The sequence below is a fragment of the Ovis aries genome, chromosome 21, assembly GCF_016772045.2.
Source record: "Ovis aries strain OAR_USU_Benz2616 breed Rambouillet chromosome 21, ARS-UI_Ramb_v3.0, whole genome shotgun sequence".
Lineage (NCBI taxonomy): Eukaryota > Metazoa > Chordata > Mammalia > Artiodactyla > Bovidae > Ovis > Ovis aries.
This window is the reverse complement of record NC_056074.1, coordinates 25,798,079-25,812,980: the sequence shown is the minus strand read 5'-3', so window position 1 is coordinate 25,812,980 and position 14,902 is coordinate 25,798,079. Positions and strand designations below refer to the sequence as shown.

Below are 14,902 nucleotides of genomic sequence, written 5' to 3'. Positions count from 1 at the left end.
TACCTCTAGGAAATCCCAGACTAGGGTTTGAGGTTAGAGTCAGAGGTTATGCGGGTCAAGGTCATAGAGCCTGTCTCCTCTGGTCTCCTCCCAGTTCTCCAAGGCCCTGAAGCCTGGGCAGGAAGCATCGGTTTCCTCAAAGCTGCTTCCCTCCTGGGGCAGAGTCTCGGTCACAAACAACCACCACCAGCCCGCCCCGCCCCTCCTTCCCCCGCCGCTATGAGCTCAGAGCAGTAGGACCAAGTGCTGCGGACGAGTTCAGAGCCCCGAGAGCAGCCATGGGCTCTGGAGGAGCGTGCCTCCTCAGGGTCCACTGGGCCCTGCCTCTCCTGCTCCTCACGGGTGAGTACGGCTGGGCCTTCCCGCTCCTAGCCACACATCCCTAATCCAAGTCCTGGCTGAGGCGGGGGAGGCCCTTACGCCTGTTTCCCTTTGGCGGTGAGGGTAGCAGAGACAATGGTGATGATGATGGTGGTGCTGTTAAGTGTGAGACAGAGAGACAAACAGACTGAGAGCTCCACAGGCCCTCACTGCGTGCCACGCATGCACACTGGCCCTCTCGCCTCCCTCCCAGCATGTTATCTAGGAGCTTGTTTGGAGGTGCTAGCAGCAGAGCACAGCTTGTACTCTTGACTGAAGACCGGTCCTTCTCTATCATGGACGGTCGTCCTCTTTGCCTGATAGCATAGCTTCGGGAGGGACACACACAGAGTGGTGAGGGAAGAAGGGGACGCCCGCCTAGCCAGCCAGATCAGCCGAGTCAACCCTGGGGTGACAGATGTGACAACCAGATCGCCCTCACGTCCCCAGTATGTTATTTGGGAACTCGTTTTCAGAGACGAGGAGGCAGATGAGACATGCAGGGGTTTGGGGGCCCTACTGGTAGTCGGACTGGGCCCCGCCTCCTTTTCTCTCCCCAGGAAGCATGGCCCAGGATTTCCCACCCCAGATCCTAGTCCATCCTGAGGACCAGCTGTTCCAGGGCCCCGACCCGGCCAGGATGAGCTGCCGGGCCTCAGGTCAGCCGCCTCCCACCATCCGCTGGCTGCTGGACGGGCACCCCCTGAGCATGGTGCCCCCAGACGTTCACCACCTCCTCCCGGACGGAACCCTCCTGCTGCTGCGGCCCCCTCCCCGGGGACGTGCCCACGATGACCGCACCCGATCCACGGGCCTGGGAGTCTACACCTGTGAGGCCAGCAACCGGCTGGGCACGGCAGTGAGCCGGGGCGCACGGCTGTCCATGGCTGGTGAGGCCTGGGTGGGGAGACCTGGGAGGGGAGGGCTGGGTACGGGGCGGTCCTAGCTGGGAGACCTGGGAGGTGGGGTTCTGAAGAGTTCAGCACAAGGCAGAGCCCAAGGGTAGGTTATACAGAGCAGGTTGGCAGTGCCAAGGTGGGGCCTGGATGGAAGGGCTGGGGCCTGCTGCGTGCCAGCCCTCTGTCCTCCTCACAGTCCTCCAGGAGGATTTCCAGGTCCAGCCTCGGGACACAGTGGCTGCAGTGGGTGAGCAGGTGCTTCTGCAGTGCGAGCCACCCTGGGGCCACCCAGAGCCCACTGTCTCATGGTGGAAGGATGAGAAACCCCTGGCCCTGCAGCCAGGGCGGCACTCGGTGAGTGTAGCCCCCTCCCAAACTTCACTCTGTCCGGGCCACAGCTGCGCACACCTGAAGGCCTGACCCCAACCCCCCAGCCCCATGTCTCCTGCAGTATTTGAGGAAGGGGCAGCTGTGAGGCCTTAGGCCTTCCCATGTGGGAGACTTCACAAGACACCTGGTCCTGACAGGTGTCCCAAAGCTCCCTGCTGATGGCAAGAGCAGAGAAGAGTGACGCGGGGACCTACATGTGTGTGGCCACCAACAGTGCAGGACGACGGCAGAGCCGGGTGGCCAGGGTGTCCATCCAGGGTAAGGGGAGGGCGGTCGGCAAAGGCCAGGGCCAAGGTGGGGGGCACCAGTTAGCGTGGTGCCCTCTGATTTGGGCTGGGGTTAGGGGATGTGGGGGTTTGACCCAGGATCAGGGTCAGAGTGGTGGGGACCTCATTTAGGGGCGGTTCCTCCATCCGAGGGCTTCCTTTACCCTCAGTTGGTAAAGAATCTCCCTGCAGTGCAGGAGACCCAGGTTTGATCCCTGGGTCGGGAAGATCTCCTGGAGAAGGGAATGGCAACCCACTCCAGTGTTCTTGCCTGGAGAATCCTGTGGACAGAGGAGCCCGGTGGGCCACAGTCCATGGAGTTGCAAGAGTCGGACACGACTGAGGTGCTAAATCATCATCATCCTCCATCTGAGGATGGATAGACGTTGGAGAGCTCATGACGGGGGCAGTCTGGGAGTTCTGGCTCCTTTGTGGCTGAGGTATGCTCCACTCTTTAATTTCTTCCCCCTGACCTATGAGCCCATCCCCAACATGTGTGCTCCCAGAGCCCCAGGACTACAAGGAGCCCCTGGAGCTTCTGGCTGTGCACATTCAGCTGGAAAACGTGACCCTGCTGAACCCAGACCCCAAGAAGGGCACCAAGCCTGGGCCAGCTGTATGGCTCAGCTGGAAGGTGAGGCCCGGGACCTAGGGCTGGAACAGTCACAGCTCCGGAAAGTGCTGCTCCCAAGAGCCCTGAGTCCTCCCCACCCTCCGTCTTCCCCAGGTGAGCGGCCCCGCTGCACCTGCTCAGTCCTACACGGCCCTGTTCAGGACCCAGGCCGCCCCTGGGGGCCAGGGAGCCCCGTGGGCAGAGGCCCTGCTGGCTGGCTGGCAGAGCGCAGAGCTTGGGGGCCTCCACTGGGGCCAAGACTACGAGTTCAAAGTGAGACCGTCCTCTGGCCGCGCTCAAGGCCCTGACAGCAACGTGCTGCTCCTGAGGCTGCCTGAACAAGGTCAGGAACAGATGCTTCCAGAACCCAGTGATATACCCCCAGCCCCTTTCTGTAGTCAGGAGGAAGAGGAACAGCGGCTTCCACTCCGGGGCCCCCTCTTGTCCTGGCTCTGAAAGCAGACCTGAGAGAAGCTCTTGTTCTTGTCAGTATAGCTCTGACCTTATGTCTCCAGTCCTGCTCTTTTCTCTAAAAGAGATTCCCGAGGATTCCTTCTGCATTCCTTACAGCTTGTCTCCCTCCCCTCCAGTGCCCAGTGCCCCTCCCCAGGAGGTGACCCTAAAACCTGGCAACGGCAGTATCCTTGTGAGCTGGGTCCCACCACCTGCTGAAAACCACAACGGCATCATCCGTGGCTACCAGGTACCCCCCACAAGCTAACGCACCCCTCCGTAGTGTTGCCAAGACTTCCCTCTTCCCTGGCTCTGGGCACTAAGAAATGGCACCTGCCCAGCGGAGCACAGACTCTACTCTTTGCCAGACACTGCCAAGCGCTTACCCACATGACCTCATTTCATCTCACAGCCCATCCTGGGTTGTTATCCCAGGTCTACAGACATGGAAAGTGAGGCTAGGGTCACAAGTGCGGGAAAACAGAACAGGGACCAAACCAGGCTGTGACTGGCTCTCCATTTCTAAGGCAGTGGTGCCAGAGTGTGATTTCTGGACCAGCAATATCAGCATTGTCTGAGAACTTGTTAGAATGCAGATCCTTTGGTCCGTTGACAGGCTTTGTGGGTCAGAATGTCAGAGATGGGTCTGGCAATCTGGATTTTAACAAACCCTCCAAGTGATCCTAAATCACACTGATCTGTGTGAACCACTGGTCTAACACCTACTTCGGAAGATTGCTTTTGTCCCTCTTCTGTCAGTCTAGAGAGAAGTCTCACCCACTTTGTAGGGAAGAAGGAAATAGGAAGGGTGGGTGCATGTGGGGGTGTCTCCAGGTGAACGCCAGGACAGGGTGACCACATACCCAGAATCTGATCTGCAGATGAAGGGGCTTAACTGCTGTGATGGTTTTGGAGGGGGGCAAGCTCATCTCTGTTTGTGTTTCAGGTCTGGAGCCTGGGCAACACCTCACTGCCCCCGGCCAACTGGACCGTGGTGGGTGAGCAGACCCAGCTGGAGATTGCCACGCACATGTCAGGTTCCTACTGCGTGCAAGTGGCCGCAGTCACTGGCGCAGGCGCTGGGCAGCCCAGCAGCCCTGTCTGCCTCCTACTAGGTGAGGACAGTGCCCTCTGGCCCCACCCAGACCCATCCCGGCCCCCTTTCCACCATTCCCTCTCCCTGCTCATGCTGCCAGCTCCTCCCCCCTTGTCTGCCCACCTTCATTGCCTCATCCTGAGCTCGAATTCCCTTACAGAGCAGGCCATGGAGCGAGCTGCCCAGCAACCCAGTGCTCATAGCCCATGGACCCTGGAGCAGCTGTGGGCAGCCTTGAAGCGGCCAGAGGTCATTGCCAGTGGGGGCGTCGTGCTGTGGCTGCTGCTGCTGGGCACTGCCGTGTGTATCCACCGCCGGCGCCGAGCTGGGGTGCGCCTGGGCCCAGGTGAGCAGGTGAAGCGCCCTCGCAGGTGGACTGGCTGGCCTTCCCTGGGTCCTGCCAGAATGCAACAGAGCTTTGGGCCTCTAGCCAGGTGCTGGAGACTCTGGGCTGACCCTTCCTCCTGCCCTCTCCCAGGTCTGTACAGGTACACCAGTGAAGATGCCATCTTAAAACACAGGTGAGACAGGAAAGGGGCAGAGATGAGGGAGGGGCCGAGGGACAGTGGAGCTGGGACAGAGAACTGGTTGAAGCATTCCTCTCCCCTGCATGCTGTGTCTGACTCCTTGCGACTCCATGGACTGCAGCCCAACAGGCATTTCTTTGCAACCCCATGGACTGTAGCCCTCCAGGGACCTCTGTCCGTGGGATTCTCCAGGCAAGAATACTGGAGTGGGTTGCCCGGCCCTCCTCCAGGGGACCTTCCCAGCCCAGGGACTGAACCCACGATTCTTACATCTCCTGCATTGGCAGGCGGGTTCTCTACCACTAACGCCACCTGGGAAGCCCTGTCTCCCCTCCCGCCAGGCAATTTGTCATCCTAACACCTGAATCTCCCCTGAACTTCAAGTGAGAATTAATTTCTCTTTCATTAATGTCACTATCACACCATCTGACAGGTGAGTGGCCCCACCCAGACAAGGTTACATGGCCAGTACCTGCCTTCTGAACCCCTAATCTGGTGCTCTTGTTACTGAGCTCTCATTAATACTTACTGCACTCTCCTGCTGGATGGAGAATAGCTAGCACGGGAGGACCAGTCTGATTTCTAATTCTCTCTGTACATTCAGCATCGACCTAGCAGTACCTTTGAGTTCAGCAATCACCTACCCCCATTGAGGCATCTTTCTTTCACACTAATCCACCCACAGTTCCAGCAGAGGGCACTCTGTCCCTATGTGAAACTTCTTACTCCTTGTTCTCAATAACGCAGCCCCCCTGCAGGTATCCATCCATCTGCTCTGAGTGCGTTTGGCTGCCAGACCAAGTCTCCAGTTACGAGACAAGACGCTAAGAAACAAAACATCCTTTGTTTTCTCCTATTGGCTGAGTTTTGCACTGAACCACTTCACCTCTGCCCACCTTCTGCTCTTTATCTCATTAGCGTTCATCTGAGAGATTTCACATTCCACATCTGCATCTTTCAGCAGGAGTGCATCAAGCGCCTATTAAGGGCCAGCTCTCAGGCTCCCCTTTTGCTGTCAGTCTCTCAGCCCAGAGCAAGGTTCTGTGCCGGCTGATACTGTGTTCCTGTGTTGTTCTGTGCTCCCTGGTTTTTCTCTTCCAGCTACTTCCTGGGCTTAGTCTGAGCCTTCCTGAACTTTCCCTGTCTCCCCTGGAACATCATCTTTTTCCTCAAGGGAGATTCCATTCTGATCACCTTGTTCATTCATTTCTTTAGAAGAGTCGCTGTCTGCCAGAAGAACACTCAGTCTAGCCGAGACAGGCACACTAGCATAAATGCAATCCCGAGCTGGGAGTGCAGAAACACGTATGAGTACAAGGAGGGGGCTGGGTGGGGAACTTTCACATTTCCCCTGACTGCAGGTATAAAATAGCGAGCTGGTGGGAAGCTGCTATAAAGCACAGGGAGCTCAACTCAGGGCTCTCTGGTGATCTAGAGGGGTGGGATGGGGGTGGGTGGGAGGCAGGTCCAAGAGGGAGAAGATATATGTAAGTATATGGCTGATTGACTTCATTGTACAGCAGTAACTAAGACAACACTGTAAAGCAATTATATTTAAAACACACACACACACACACACACACACACACACAAAAGTTAAAGCTGAAATAAAGAGGAAAGACCAAGGGAATAGCAAGAAATAGCCTGCTATTTATAGGGAAAGACAAGCCTTTTGGTTGGGCTAGGGCCTCTGGTATAGGATAGATCAGAGCAAAAGATAAAGCTGAGGAGCTGGAAGCTAGGCCAATGAGGGCCCTGTTAGCCACGCTAGGCAGCTGGGCTCCATCTTTGTACATGGGGAGCCACTGAGGGGGTTTTAGGCAGAGAAGTGCTTTGGTCTGATTCCCGCCGGCATGGCGCCCCATCCAAAGGGAACCAGGCTAGAGACAGAGGAGCCAATATTCAGGTTGCAAACTCCTGCACTCCTGGCCGAGTGATGTCTCACTTATTCATCTCAGCTTACAGCATTAGCCTTGTGAGGAAGGTCTTACTGTTGGAGGAACCAGGGCTTAGAGAGGCTAATAGACTGAGCTGGCCCCAGGTTGCACAGCTAGGCGGCACCAGATCTGGCTCCCAATGTGTACTCTTTCTGTCTCAGCACACAGCCATCTGTCTGTGATACCTCCCAGCTCTGGGGCAACTTGGACGTCCTCTGATCTCAGGATAAGAAAGGGTCGCTGCGTTTGGGACAGCAGATCAGAGATCTTAAGGAGTCTGTGGGGGCCTGAAAAGCAGTGAGAATAAAGCTGGTACCGCCATCTACTCTACCCTTTCTGCTACCTGCTGAGCTCAGGTCTTGACCTATCACGTTTTCCCTCCACCTGCTTCTCTACCCCGCCCCCCACTGTCCAGGATGGATCACAGCGACTCCCCCTGGCTAGCGGACACGTGGCGCTCCACCTCCGGCTCTCGAGACCTCAGCAGCAGCAGCAGCCTCAGCAGTCGGCTGGGAGTGGACCCCCGGGACCCGCTAGACGGTCGCCGCTCTTGTGAGCATGCCCTCCCCCAGGGGTGGGCGTAGGGGGCCTAGCAGCTGAGCCGGGTGCTGGAGAAAGGGGGGCGTGGGTGGGCTGCATTCACCATAATCCCTCCTGTCATTTTTTACCTCAGTGATCTCCTGGGATCCCCGAAGCCCTGGGGTGCCCCTGCTTCCTGACACCAGCACTTTCTATGGCTCCCTCATCGCCGAGGGGCCTTCCAGCCCCCCAGCCCGGCCAAGCCCCCAGGCCCCAGCTGCCAGGCGGCTCACACCCCAGCTGGCTCAGCTCTCCAGCCCCTGGCCCAGTTCGGACAGCCTCTGTGGCCGCCGGGGCCTCTCTTCCCCACGCTTGTCTCTGGCCCCTGCAGAGGCCTGGAAGGCCAGAAAGAAGCAGGGTAAGGATGGGAGGATGCACGCAGCCTGAATCTGGGTGTATGGGGGACAGGAGCCTCAGTGCTAATCGTGGGCTGCCCTCTACCCACAGTCTGTCCTAATAGGCACCTATTACCGTGCACCCAGACAGGAGTATGCTGGCCTCAGTTTTTCTTTCTTTCTTTCTTTGGGTCTTTGTTGAGCCACGCAGGATCTTCTTTAATTCATGCATCATCTTTGTTGCTATGCACGGACTCTCTCTCTTTTTGTGGAAGTTTCAGTAGTTGTGGCCAGTGGGCTTGGTTGCTACGAGGCATGTGGGATCCTGCCTCCCCGACCAGGGATCGAACCCATGGCCCCTGCATTGCCAACAGATTCTTAACAACTGGACTACCCAGGGAAGCCCTAGGCCTCAGACTTTCTTTACATGGGGCTCTTGCTTGGGTTTTGCACACCAGCACTGAGCCCTGTTTCTGCAGTCAGCTCAATTCAGCAAATACTGAATAAGCACCACTAGGGGTGGGATGGAGCAGGAAATGGCAACCCACTCCAGTGTTCTTGCCTGGAGAATCCCAGGGACGGTGGGAGCCTGGTGGGCTGCCGTCCCTGGGGTCACACAGAGTTGGACACGACTGAAGCGACTTAGCAGCAGCAGCAGCAACAGGGGTGGGATAGGGGATGGGGGAACACAGTGATACTAAACAGAATCCTTGCTCTCTACCAGCTCCAAGTCTAATGAACGTGCCTGACCAGCACACGGATAATTCTAGAACCTGGAGGAGTGTGGCTAGTGCTAGCACGAAACCTCAGGCTTGCATGACCTCTGTACTATGTAATATGTACATATGTGCTATGCACGATGTATGGGTCTTGCCCCAGTACTGACTCCCAGCTCGCGTCCCAGAGAATGAGCATTTCCTTTCTGTCCAGATTTCTCTCCTGGCTTCCGGCTATCTGCTTTGACTTTCCAAAGAGAAATAAGTACAGTCTCTATTTCTTCAGCAACTACTCTATGTTAGGTGCCTTACTCATATTTGTTACCTTATTGAATCCTCACAACACATTGGCAAGGTGTTATTTCTCTAATTTTACAGATAAGGAAAGAGGATCAGAATGGGGCAGCTTGTTTAAAACCCTACGTCCATAAGCTGCAGTTCTCAAATTTGAAACCAGAATCATCTGCTTCCAAAAGTTACTTTGAATCTGTCTGGGAGCACCCCTGGGGAAACTGTTCTCTCTCTGACTCTGTTTCTCCATTTCTGAACATTGACTTCACTCTCTGCCTCCTGTACTGATTAGTAAGATTTATAAACTTTCAGCAGCCAGTTTTGTTAAGTGGATATAATCCAACTTTTATCAAGATAAAGATGGATTTAGAGTAATTAAGGACTTGGCCAATATCCAGAATTTTATGACTCTAAATATTAGCAAAGCTGGCATCCTTTCCAGCTTTGCCTCAGAGCTATTGCATTAGAATCTTCTGTGATCATGAAATACCAGCTAAAAAGAGGTTGCATAAATCTCATTTTTAAAGTAGTTTTTTCATGGATAACCACACTGATTTGAATGTAATGTATGTCCCACTTGAAAACATTAATGCTAGCCCAAAAAGAGGAGCAACTTCCTACGGTCAGTTGTTAAGAAAGGTTCCCATTCTGAGACGAAGTTTCCTAATCTCACTTAGAGATTTAGGTCCTCATCACACCCGTTTTCTCCGTCATCTGGCTCCACGCCATCACTGCTCCAGGATGGGGTCAGCATAATAACTCCCTTGGGCTGGTGGGCAACAGCAACAACCACAAGGTCTCATCCAGAGGGACTTCCCTTGTGGTCCAGCAGTTAAGACTCTGCACTTCCACTGCAGGGGTCACAGGTTCAGTCCCTGGTTAGGAAGCTAAGACCTCACAGGCTACGCAGTACAGCCTGATAGTGGGGGGGGGGGGGACTATCTCATCCAGAGGCACTGAGCTCCCCTACTGCTATCATCTAGTCCAAAAGTCTGCTGATTCTTTGTCTTCGAACACTGGCAGCCTCTCTTGGTGCCCCTCCTTGAGCTGCTTATTCCTTTTCCTTATTATCTGAGCCTCGCTGAATTTTTTTACCTCTGTGCTAATAGTCTGACAACAGCTGTCTCGTCCATTATGTCAGATTCTTAGTTCACTTTGCCAATACATATATTGAATATCCCCGTTAAATAATTCACTCAAACAAATATCTATCACAATTCAGGTATACCCAACAAGATTCCACCTCACTTTGATAACAGTTTAATTCAAATAATTTTGACACTAAATTCAAGTAATTCCAAGCAAGGTGGAAAGCAGGGTTTGTGTGTGTGTGTGTGTGTGTGCTTTTTTTTTTTTTTTTTGGTTTTTTTTTTGAGGGGGGTTCCAAAAATCCTTTAGAAGAAATAAAATGAGCTGGGATAAATACAGCCTTTTCCCTTCACCTTCCACACAAATCAACACCAACAGCATGTGACCCCACTTCTGAGCTTAGGCAAGAAGCCAGGCCCAAGACAAGACAAAGCGGGTGAGAGTGGGGTTGGAGCACTCAAAGCTGGCCTCCAGGGCTCCCTGGGTCATACAACAATCAAAGGAAATGAGTAAAAGCTAAACCAGCCAAAGTGCAAAAGGAAACTCTGGTGGAGGAAGTATAGCCATTGTGTGAGTTTTCATCCAGTGGCTTAGAAGGTCCGGCCACTGTACATGGGTTTCTAGGGCCCAGATGGATCCTTGATGAATGCTTTGTCCCACTCTGAACCTGCCCATCCTGGCCCCCACATCTTTTATATTAGACTGACAGCTCTGTGTCGGGAGTCCTGCCTGGTCTCTGCTCCCCTTTCCTAACTGGGCTTTGGGCTTTTGATCATAAGGCTATATCTTTTCTTCTTTGATTGATGTTCTCCTAGTCCAGGTCTTGGGGAAATCCCTTCCTTTTATCACTCTGTTTCTCTTCTGGCTTAAACTTAGATCCATTTTGGTTTTGGCCTAATGAAGTCTGTGCACACTGCCAGGGCTATTGTACTGCCACGATTTACTCAGAGCCCTGTCTCCTAAGTGGCCACGTGGGCCGGATGGTAGCTGCCATCTCATACATGATTCTTCTCACCTTGTGTTTACACCTGCGTCTCTAATATCATCCATCCATTCACTCATTCACTCAACACATATTGAATATCCACAGGCAAGGCATTGCCCACCTGGGTGAGAACAACACATTGCCCTACTCTAAAGTTCCTCTTCCCGTTAGCTGACTCTCTCCCGTCATACCTGGCTGGTCTGGGGCTCCCATCTTTTGTCTTCCTCATTCAGCTCAACTTGAGAGCTCAACTCATCTCTCCAAGAGAGAGACACTGTGTTTATCAGGACAAGACTATCCAGAGCCATGTGAAATATATACCACATGAGAAGTGGAAATGAACAGATTCTCTCCAAGGAAAGAAAGAGTACTTGCCTTCACAGACTCAAAATTCATTAAAGTAGGAGGTAGCGATGTGAGGGTACAGAGATCAGGAAATTGTCATGTACACAGTAGAGAGGTTGTTTTTTTTTAAGTATCTGTTTTTTGGCACCGGGTCCTAGCTGCAACACGTAGGATCTTTTATTCTAGTTGCAGCCAGCTGCTAATTGCAGCATGTGGGATCTAGTTCCCTGACCAGGGATCAAACACGGGCCCCCTGCATAGGGAGTGCAGAGTCTTAGCCACTGGCCCACCAAGGAAATCCCCAGCATTGTTTTTAAAATTATCTATTAGATGCCAGCAACTTTCCAATCTGTTTTTAATTGCTTGGTAAAACCATCCTTTGAAGTGGCTGCTTACCAACAAAACAGGCTCAGGAAGGTTGATGCATTTATCTGAGGTCACACAGCTACTATTCAGCCGAGCCAGGCTATGAGTCAGGTGATTTAACTCCAAGCCTAGTGCTCCTTCCATTGTTATATCACAGCTGCCTGGATGGAGGGAGATTATTCTCTTCTTTCTGGATTCAGAGAAAAGCTTAAGTGGATGATCAGGCTGAAGACAGAGCCTATGGCTGGGATCTCAAAGGCCCACCTGGATTGGCCACCAGCCCCCCAACTCTTTGTTTTGCAGAGTTGCACCAGGCGAACAGCTCCCCACTGCTCCGGGCCAGCCACCCTGCGGAGCTCTGGGCCTGCGACTTGGGCAACAGAGGCTCCAAGAACTTTTCCCAAAGCCCAGGTGAGTGGAGGGCCCTGGGAGGCAAATGAGGGAGTGAGGCATGGTGTGGGGCCCACCAGCCCCTCCATCTGGCTTCTCCTGTCCCTGAGGAGGCTGGCTCTGTGCGGGGTGGGGACAGACAAGCTGCGGCCTGGGGGCTGTGAGGGTTCTGCGATCTCATGCCCAGGATCTTGTTCCCCAGGAGCTGTGCCCCGTGCTCTGGTGGCCTGGCGGGCGCTGGGACCACAGCTCCTCAGCTCCTCCAGTGAGCTGATGACTCGCCCTTTGCCCCCAGTACCCCTCGCTCCCCGTGGAACCCCCACTCAGAGTCAACAGACCCAGTAAGAGGGCCTGGGGTCAGGAAGCAGGGAGGGGCACTGGGGATGTGGGAGGTGTTTGCTGAGCGGGGCTGCAGGAGGGGCGGCAGGGACCAGAAGAACTGCACTAACCATCCTGCTGTGTTACCCCAAACAGGCACTCGGTGGAGCCCCCAGCCCCCACCTCCCCTCCACCGCCAGCAGCCCCCGTCCCCGCCTTCATTCCCTCCAGTACCCTCCACCTCTCCAGCCCCCAGCCCTCTTCCCTCTCTGGCCCCAGCCCAGCATCCAGCCGCCTGTCCAGCTCGTCGCTGTCCTCCCTGGGGGAGGATCAGGACAGTGTGCTGACCCCTGAGGAGGTGGCCCTGTGCCTGGAGCTCAGTGAGGGTGAGGAGACCCCCAGGTGAGTGGCCGGAGGGGAGCCAGAGGATACAGATAAGCTGGAGACAGGAGTGTGCCTTCCATCTTCCTCACTGGACTGTTTCTGCCCCTGCCCAACAGCATGCCATCTCCCCTTTGACCTCTCCCTAGGAACAGTGTCTCTCCGATGCCAAGGGCGCCTTCCCCTCCCATCACCTATGGCTACATCAGCGTCCCCACGGCCTCAGACCTAGCGGACATGGGCAGGCCTGGAGGAGGGGTGGGGTCCGAGGTGAGGGGCTTGCTGTGCCCACCTCGGCCCTGCCTCACACCCACCCCCAGCGAGGGCTCCTTGGCCAACGGCTGGGGCTCAGCCTCAGAGGACAACGGCCCCAGCGCCAGAGCCAGCCTGGTCAGCTCCTCCGATGGCTCCTTCCTGGCTGATGCCCACTTCGCCCGGGCCCTGGCCGTGGCTGCAGACAGCTTTGGCTTTGGTCTGGAGCCGAGGGAAGCAGACTGCGTCTTCACGGGTACGTGAGATCACTGTCCTTGACAAAGAGTCAAAGTATCCTCACCATCGTCACTATGACCCAGCCCCCAGGCCAAGTGCCTTCCATATATTCAGCATTCGCAGCAGCTCTCTGAGGAATATTCTTTATCATTCTTTTCCAAATGAGGGAACTATAAGTCCCATAGGTTTATTAACTTGCCCAGGATCACCCAGAACAAGGATAAACTGTGCAAGTTAAAAGCCCAGAGGCAGGGACTTTCCTTGGTGGTCCAGTGGCTAAGACTCCATAATCCCTGTGCAGGGGTTCCGGGTTCAGAACCAGGTCAGGGAACTAGATCCAGCATCCCAACACAATCAAATAAATAATTTAAAACAAAAAACAAGGCCCGGAGGCAGCCAATTGTATGGTCCATTCTGCTACCTCTAGGACCTTCCTCTTACCAAATGTGGGGTGCAGGAGAGGTTGCCCTCCCCAGCCCAGTGACAGATTCGCCCACTGTGGGAAGTACTGTTCTGTCTCTTACATCCCGCTGAGCTGTCAAAGCCGTCCTCCTCTCCCATCTATGGCCGGGTGAGGTGATGCTGGGCTCCCTGTTTCGTTTGTCTAGCAGGTCAGGACCATCGTTCCCGAGTCAACGGCAGGTAGTGAGGACTCCCCCGGCCCCTTCAGTGTTCCCTTCCTCGGACATATATCCCCTAGACCTAGCTTTCAAACCCTAACTCTACATTCTTCCCCCTAAAAAAGCAGTCAGGATTGTGGCAAACAGGATAGCAGGAACTACCTAGGACAGAAAGCCAGGGCCGAGTTGGGAGAAGAGAGTTCAAGCTGTTCTCTCGAAGAAATCCATGAACGTCCTCCTCTCCCTAGGGCGGAGGACCCTGGGGATGTGGCACTGGGGTGATGCACCGAGTGGGACTGGGTTCTGCCTAGGGTCAGGTGTATGCCTTAAGCAGCCCCACATCTTCTGCCCTAAACTAGTCCCCAAGAGTGAAGGCCAACCCTCCACAGAAATCTCTACCCTCCCTAACAGACGCTTCGTCACCTCCCTCCCCTCGGGACGACCTCTCTCTGACTTCCACCCTTTCCCTGACCCCGTGGGAGTGGAGGTCAGACTGGTTGGAGGACATTGAGAAAAATCCCACCCAGTGGCTGGGAAGGGGGCTGCCTCCCTGGCTGCCTGAATCTCGGATCTCTTCCCAGAAAAGCCAGCTCAGCTCTCCTGTGCCCAAAGCTGGCGGTAAGTGTCTCGTTGGCTGATGCAGCGATCCATCTTGACCGGGGGCAGGTGTGGGGGGGGAGGTTTATCGTGGTTCAGGGGAGTCAAGAGGGGTCTGGAAGGAGCGATAAGAAGCAGCGGGGGATAACTCCACCTCCTTCAACTTCTCCTAGACTCCTCCTGAACTGACCGCCCGACTGCCAAGATGAGAACTAGACCTTCGTCTCCCATCAGCCACTGGCCGGGGCTGTGGACTGCGGGTCTCGGCCTATGCTTCGCTGCAGTTGTGGGGGTCCACCTTGCCTGGCCTCTGGCGTTCTTCCTCCCGGATTGTGGGAACAAATGAAAGCAAAACAAAATAAGAACAAAGCGGACCTGCAGCCTCCAGGAGCAAAATGTTATCTCCCCCTGGCTTGCAGCCCTTGCCTTTCCCTCTGCTCCATCCATGCCCACAATCAGGTCATTTTGGCCAGAGAGGCAGCCCTCAATCCTGTGTGTTCCCCTCCCCACCTGTGCCTGGGTCACAGGAAGTGGGGGAGCCAGACGTCTTCCTGGAGGACAACACTGGCTCATGGGAAAGGACTGTGGAGCAGGGAGCATCTCAGGGCCTCCTCTCAGCCTTTTCCGGTCCATTCCTGGTCTCGTCCCAACCACACTGCGAAGGGACATAAAGAGGGGCTCCACTGAGGCAGTGAGGCCCGACCTCGGCACCAAGGCAAAGGGTTCAAGATGAATCGAGGGAGGAAGCTGAAGTGGGACAAATGTGGGACGAATGCACCCTCCTGATACTGTTGTCACTGAGGAATTTGATACCATAAAGCTGCGATGAGTTGAGTTCTGTGAGATCACTCCGTGGAGCA

General features: G+C 54.8%; 1 protein-coding gene across 1 annotated transcript; it reads left to right on the top strand.

Annotated features, from left to right (window-relative positions):
* Positions 1–232: 232 nt before the first annotated feature.
* ROBO4 (roundabout guidance receptor 4) lies at positions 233–14,876 on the top strand. The gene is made up of 18 exons (XM_027959296.2): positions 233–342; positions 921–1,250; positions 1,456–1,613; positions 1,787–1,907; positions 2,422–2,549; positions 2,643–2,871; positions 3,119–3,231; positions 3,928–4,096; positions 4,238–4,423; positions 4,556–4,598; positions 6,957–7,093; positions 7,215–7,478; positions 11,551–11,658; positions 11,840–11,978; positions 12,112–12,357; positions 12,486–12,844; positions 13,857–14,063; positions 14,216–14,876. The coding sequence occupies exons 1-18, from the start codon at positions 279–281 to the stop codon at positions 14,224–14,226; spliced, it is 3,012 nt and encodes a 1,003-aa protein (XP_027815097.2). The 5' UTR covers positions 233–278; the 3' UTR covers positions 14,227–14,876.
* The last annotated feature ends 26 nt before the right edge of the window (positions 14,877–14,902 follow it).

Bases quoted from the DNA above. Each gene is read 5' to 3' on its own strand.
- ROBO4 (XM_027959296.2), top strand. From the start codon at position 279: ATGGGCTCTGGAGGAGCGTGCCTCCTCAGGGTCCACTGGGCCCTGCCT. The intron at 4,424-4,555 runs GTGAGCAGGTGA...GCCCTCTCCCAG, and splicing joins TGGGGTGCGCCTGGGCCCAG to GTCTGTACAGGTACACCAGT. The intron at 12,358-12,485 runs GTGAGTGGCCGG...ACCTCTCCCTAG, and splicing joins GAGGGTGAGGAGACCCCCAG to GAACAGTGTCTCTCCGATGC.